General features: G+C 37.5%; 1 protein-coding gene across 1 annotated transcript; it reads left to right on the forward strand.

The window, feature by feature from the left end:
* Positions 1-1,160: 1,160 nt before the first annotated feature.
* Positions 1,161-6,956, forward strand: LOC148653744 (G protein-coupled receptor 183-like). The gene is made up of 2 exons (XM_088647359.1): positions 1,161-3,964; positions 5,911-6,956. Exon 2 carries the CDS (start codon positions 5,925-5,927, stop codon positions 6,954-6,956), a length of 1,032 nt encoding a protein of 343 aa, XP_088503485.1. The 5' UTR covers positions 1,161-3,964; positions 5,911-5,924.
* Positions 6,957-7,240: the final 284 nt, after the last annotated feature.

The following is a 7,240-nucleotide window of genomic DNA, read 5'->3' on the forward strand; positions in this document are numbered from 1 at the left end:
CCTCTGATGCTCTATCAGTTGATGCTCAAAATCCCACAAAGATCATCAGCTGATACAGGGCTCTTGTGGAAATACAGGTCCTTCCATCTGATTCCCAGCAAGATGTTATTGGAGTGTGATGGGAGTAAAGTATATCTGCCGTATCCAAAGTAACTAGCAACACCTGGGTCTCCTTTCTCAGTCACATACAGAAAAAGATTAGACATGTCCTAACAACCTTTGGAAAGGAACAAGGCCATAAAAAATAAAAGAGAAAAAAGAGAATGCATTTAGGCTCATCTTGACATTCTACCAACTGATTCATTGCAAAGCTGACAACCTTTAAGACTTGGGCAGGTGAGATCCTTAGATGTATTAGCTATTAGCAACCAAATGACACCTCTTCTCATTTATAAAAGTATGTTCTTGAATATTACACATATTCAAAAGAAGGTTTTACCAGTGCATCATACAATTTTAATTCTGCTTGATTAAAACTTTAACTGCAGTGCCTTGTAAAAGGATTTGTTGAATTACAGATGTAAACATATTTTAAGTAAATATTCAAAGCTTGAATGGTCAATTGAGCACTTTTATAAGTGAACAAGGTCGGCAAAAATTACAAATCCAAATCTAAAATATATTTATTTACTTTATGGGACCTGGTTTCCAGTTTTCTAGCCAAACTCCTGTAAAAGTCAATTATGCAGTATATTAAAAAACATTAGTATTATTAGATTATTTTCCTATGTTTGACCAACTTTGACTGTAGTTCTGTGGTTCACAAGTGCTGCTTATGAAATGTGATAAGAGTTCTATTCTCAGCATTGGCAACAAACCACAAATATGAAAAGCAAGGAGCTGTGCGTGAAGTCAGACAAATATGTCTGCTGGAAAGAGATCTGCGTGCACTTCTCGATGAAAGATACAAGCTTAAGCAATAGTAAATACATATTTAAAATGTTGGTACCGCTAAACATATCAAACTAAATTACCTACACAGTGAAATGCAAAGCTTAAAATTAATCTGTGCAATTAAAACAATTGCATAAATAATAAGGTGCAATTCAAATGAGTAAGGTAAGCCTCAACTCTGAAATAAAAGACAGATCTGCAGCATTGAAAAATGTTTAGTTGACCAAGTCACCTAGATCAAAGGTATTTTGTAGGAGAGCCACTGCTGGGAGATAACTGTGGAAAGATCTTTGACTGGCGAGAAAAGTATACAAATAATGTGGCCTTCGAACGGCACAACAGAAAAGCTTCTAGAAGGTCAGGTTCTCACTACACAGCCAGGGGCCAGACAGGAAGGCTTGAGGAATAGATGAAATGGAGGTGCTGGTTCTCAGAAGAAAAAAACCAAGCAAACACCTGACTTTGTGCATTTAACAGTTTGTGATACGGAGAAAAAAGTGAGGGGGGGTTACTAGATTTCCTTCCTGTAGAGGAGACAGCAGGTGGAAAGTTAGGTGCAAACAATATGTCAAGACTGCTCGCAGGATTAATACACACTATGATGGAGGGTCTGGTCTAGGTGACTCCAGTTTTGTATAATTGCCACAAAATAATGCATTATTTCAGTGAAGGTCCTAGAGGAATTTGTACCAATAGTATTGATTTCCAGGGGTATTTAGGAATGCTATTGAAGTCTTGTGAAGATTACAACTTGGCTGAAGCAATGCAAACAGATGAGACAACCATTGCAAGCTACAATATGTAAAACATCCCCAGACTGAGGATGAGAAAAGCATGCAACATGCATTGAACTTCATTGAGTAATATTGGGACATTTGTCCGTATTAGTGCTTCAATTACAAAACAATGGGTCTGTGGGGCTCTTAACAACTGCAAAAAAGTTCTTAATTAGAGTAACTCGGGATAGCCTTTGGATGTGAAATTCATTGTTGTCTGAATGGCCTGTTTATGATTGCAGCTAATTACCCTTAAATACAAAACATACTGTAACAGGAAAATTGCACAGCTCCCTAGCTGTAAAGATTGCTGTTAAAAACAGAGGTAAAAAAAAGATGACCAGGCAAAACCTGTGAAGCCACAAACGAAACTGAGTATTCAAGTACTCTGTTCTATCTGCACTCTCTGTTTCAAACCAACAAACTGAAAACTTGCACCAGTATCAGCGGAAAATTATCAAATATAGGAGAGCAAAGGAGAGTTTTCAAATACAACAACTGCAATCATGCGAAATGGTTAATGCAAAAGACCTTGTAAAGAGAATTCCCTTTTGAATTGGAAATGACAAAATGGGACAGCAACTGTAATGCACAAAGACATCCTGAACAGGACTCAAGTGTACAAAATGGAGAAAGGTTGTGTTTTGTCTTTTGTCTGAGTCCATATTCACAAAGTCCTGGAAGGGCGGCTGATGGTTCAGTGGTCAGCATCACTGCCTCGCAGTGCTTGGGAATTCCTAGGGTGCTATCTGCGTGGAGTTTGTATGTTCTCCCTGCGTCTCTGTGGGTTTCTTCCAGCTTTTTTAGTTTCCTCTCACAGTTCAAGAAAGAGCTAAATTGTTAGGCTAATCGGGTTCTACTGTAGGAAACTTGGCCCCTTGTGTGAGTGTGTCTGTGTGTGGACTGGTGTCCCAATCAGGGTGTTTCCCACTTTGTGGCCATAACCCACCAGGAAAAGGGTCCAGCTCCCCCGTGACCCTGTATTGGACAAAGTGGTTAAAAAATGGATCAACAGAGGTTCTGGAAAAGGAATCAAAGCCCTTTTCAGCCTGAGCAGTGAAGTTGTTTTTTTTGCACTGACAATTATACTATGGCACCTACAGTAAATGAAAATGGTGGAGACTGCACTGTATTTATCATATTATCTAGTTTTTAATAATGCAATGGACACATACTGTACATGGCTACAGTACGTACTGTATACAGTATAATGTGAACTAATTTCTTGGAATGGCTGGTTTTACACAGAACTATTTCCTTTTGCTGGCTCTGCCATTTTTCATAAACTATTACAGTAGCCTTGATGCAAATCAATTTGTTCTTCATGTGGCTGATGTGCTCTTATTCTGATTTGCCTGGGCATCATTTTCTGTAACTTTTATAACCATATTTTAGCATAATATGCTTAGAAGTTATTTTCCCTTGACAGTGGTTTTTGTATGCTTGTACTGTGTCCTGTACAAATGTGTGCAACTCTTTTGTTGTTGTCAGAGAGTCTAACCTGTCATATCTACTCCTGGATATTACTTTAAGTAGCAGATTCAGGGATTTTAAAACTTTCCCAACATCCTTTTTTCATTTTTGCTCTGGTCAGTTTAATATCCATTTTGTTCATTTTGCTATACATCTACAAAATTTCAATTTTGAAATAATATAATTCAATATAACAATTACAGATAAAATTTAGCTGCGTAATGGTTCTGTGCTTCTTTTTCCCTGTCGAAAAAGCCAGCCATTCAGAAGACACTGGTTGTACTCATTTGAATCATTAGCTCTGGATATTACAGTCTGACCTTATTTTAATATAGTCTTACAAATTAATCTCAGAGAAAATGCATTAAAACACCAAGTATATCAAATCTCATAGAAAACAACAAAACTACACAAAATGAAAACAGCATCACACAGTCTTTTTTCAGCATTTTGCTTGTTAGAGATTATTTTTGGAATTAATAATACGGCATGTTGTCTTTTACCAACACATCCTACCGCTTTAGGTTCTTGTTTTGTTTAAAAGTAGACGTTTTCATAATATTCAGAGAGGGCCATTTAAGTACTTTTTAGGAGAAAGCTACTACTGAATTTATTTTTCAACTCCTTTTCAAAGATGATAGGTGGGCTGGCAAACGTGTTATATGGGTGGAGTCATAGAAGATTCAATGTACATGAAAAAGACTGCAAAGGATCAGAAATACTTCAGACATACTGTAACACATTGCCATATCCATTCATTTTATAGCACTGTAATAATTAAGAGCTGAAGACGATCCGCCACTTTTAAGTAGGAGGAAAATGTGAGTAATTACCTTTAATTTAATGCTTAAAAAATGCATTTAAGTTGGAATAATATAGAAGAAATCTATTAATATATAAACTGTATATTAATGATGTTGGATTTTAAAACTTTAAGGAAGATTTTATTGTATGCCTAAGAAAATAAATAACCAACTTAACTCATTCTTATATGTTTCAAAGGTGTGCTCTTAGAAACTTGCTTAGTTTGGTCCGGGTATACTTCATATACATAGAAAGTCTTCAAATATATTATTTGTTTGTGCTTAAGATTGGTATAATTGTTTTAATACTAAATTAAATCCTGTGGGGAAACACTTTTTTTGTTACATACTGGGGTTAAAAAAGAGATTGGAGCGATGCTTTACATCTCTAAATCTTTTCAAAGAGCACAGTAAAATTCAAAGGGCCTCTCACTGAAAAATGTTTTATTTTAAATTTTATATTTTGCTGTCAGCAGTTGACTTAAGGTGTTATGATGAAGTAATGTTTCCATTCAATCTAATGGAGGCTTCGCAAATGTTATCTTCCACAAAATAACTGAAAAATGACCTGTTGAAATTCTGTTTCAACATATTTCAACAACATTGTATTAAAATAATCTACCACCACACAATTCCTTTTGGAACTGTTGCTTTTCCTGGTTCCTTCTGGAATATTTATCAGAATGGTTGATACTGTTACTGTAGATCCGGATTTTGCAGTGTATGTCATAGTCTTTTAGTTTAACAGAGAGCAAAAGCAGGTGTTAATGACATGAAACACCTGACAATAAGTCCCTTAGATGTGGATGGTAAATGTAATGAATTAGTTATGCAACATTTTATGTTGACTACTTGTAATTTTTTTACCTTGAGTTGTTGTGATAAAGTCTGTGAAGATTTTGAACAATGTGAATTTAATAGTACTAAATAACAAACGTAGGTTCTTCTGAGGCACAATACTCTGCACTAAAAACAGTCAAAGTTGTTATAATAGTAGAAATCACTTGTGGAGACTGTGTAAATAGTACTCAAAACAAAGATATATTGTAAATGCTGATTTTGTCCAAGACGCCTGCACAGCATGGTTTAAAATCACATGTTCAATAGCAACTATCATCAACCCCCCTTGAAGCGGACAGAAACAACAATTTACAGCACATTTTGGGCAGGATTGCAGTGGTTAGTATTGCTGCCTCACAGCACAGGAGTCCTGTGTTCAGTTCTGGACCTGGGATGTTATCTGCATGTACTGTGGTTTGTATGTTCTCCCCATGTGCCAAACACATACTGGTAGGTTAGTTGGTTTCTGGGAAAACTGGCCCCAGTGGGACTGGCTGTGTGTCTGTGTCTGTGTGTGTCCTGCCATGGACTGGTGTCCTATCCAGGGTGCGTCCTACCCTTGCGCCTGTTGCTTGCCTGGCCTCCGGCTCCCCTCAAGCCTGAATTTGAAGAAGCAGTGATTAAATGGCTTGAAATATTTTTTGGAGAAAGGACTTTAGTTCGTGTTTCCTTATGAGATAAACTTGATTTAGTCAGGAATTTGGTTTTCCCTTTGTTTTCATACCAGTGTATTCATAACACGCAGATCGTCTCATTTGCTAAGCATCTACGGCCATCAGGGATCTAGTTACTGTACCTGTTTGTATGATTTGCTGGATTTTGTATCTAAAATGCAGTAAATATACTTTGAAAGTTTAGTAACATGCTACGTTTTATGACTGTATATGAAAAATGATCAGCAAGAAATGTGATTATAAAGTTAATTAGTACTTTCATGTCTTCTGCCACAAAGATATAGCTTTTACAGATGGTGTAAGGTACATTTAATAACTGATTGTTTTTATTAAATTACCTGGAGCTTATTTGAAGTTAAGAAAAGTTGAGAACGTTTTTTAATACTGTGTAAACCCTTTTTTCAAGTAAAACATATACTGTCATACACTGATATAGTTTTTGTTTTATAGAGCTGTGACAAACAATGGAGCTCTCAGAACAGATGATGTTCAGCAACAGCTCATGCCCTCCTTACCAGTACAAGAAGGAGTTCTCAGTCTGGTTCAGTATATTTTACACTGTTCTTTGCATTGCTGGAGTATCTCTGAATGGTCTGGCATTGTACAGCATCCACAAAAGAAAGGAGAAGATCACCTCCTCGCTGCTTTACCTCATCAACCTAACTATGGCTGATTTTTTCTTTGCCTTTCTTTTGCCACTGAGAATAGTTTATTTTGCCATGGGGTTCCGATGGAAGCTCGGCGAAGCTGTGTGTAGAATATCTGGGTATCTCTTTTACCTCAACATCTACTTGGGCATAAACTTCATGGTGTGTCTCAGTGTTGACCGCTACATTGCTGTGATGCATCCAATTACATTGCAGCGCTTCAGGAATGTGTCATTCGCTAAAGGGATCTGTATCTTCGTCTGGATCTTTACCTGTGCTGTGAACAGCATCACTATGTTCCTGCCTAACCTGTATGTCAAAAACGGCACTGATGAACTGTGCATGGAGTACTCCACTCTTCAAAACAACTCTGGTTTACCTGGAAAAGTGCTGATTTCATGCTTGGTGTCATATTGTTTGCCTCTCCTCATCCTGTTTTTCTGTTACTGGTGTGTGGGGGTGAAAGTGTGCCAGATGTTTTGGAAAAATCCTGTAAGGAATAAGCCTGGCAGATTCCACAGAAAGTCTCTCCGAATCATTGTAGTGGTGCTGCTCGGATTCTGCCTCTGTTACACCCCTTACCATGTCAATCTGGCCCAGCACATGGTAAAAGTACTTAGGGGACCTGTTGCCTGTGACACCCATCAGACTTTCAAGCTGTACCTGCAAAGTACAATATCTGTGATGAATCTGAGCTTCTTCTTCGATCCCTTCATCTACTTCTCAGCATTCAAGAATCATAGGCTCTTTGCTTTTAAATGCCAGACTCGCAGGATAATTGATAATCCATCATCATCACCAAAGACCAGCTCTTCTGGAACAGATGAACTGTGTGTTGGATGCACATGAATTGAAGGAATGGGCAAACATAGCTGATGCGGATCCACAGAGCCAGCATATTAAGATGTTTATAATTAGAGGCAATTTGTTTAAATAACTAGGTATGGATACTGATGTGCAAGAGAGGTGGAAAGGCTGTTTCCTTAAGCCAGCACTATAAAATATTTTATTCTCAGTGAGATGCTGCCATTTCATAGTGGGTTTCTAACACCGTGTATAGTTCCATCCGCACAGTGCCTTTACTTCCATTTCTAATCTCTTTATCCAGTACAGAGGATTTGTAGCCTATCCCA

Source organism: Lepisosteus platostomus, chromosome 10, assembly GCF_059453375.1.
Source record: "Lepisosteus platostomus isolate fLepPlt1 chromosome 10, fLepPlt1.hap1, whole genome shotgun sequence".
NCBI classification, from domain to species: Eukaryota; Metazoa; Chordata; class Actinopteri; order Semionotiformes; family Lepisosteidae; genus Lepisosteus; species Lepisosteus platostomus.

Coding starts and splice junctions, on each gene's coding strand:
- LOC148653744 (XM_088647359.1), top strand. CDS start 5,925: ATGGAGCTCTCAGAACAGATGATGTTCAGCAACAGCTCATGCCCTCCT.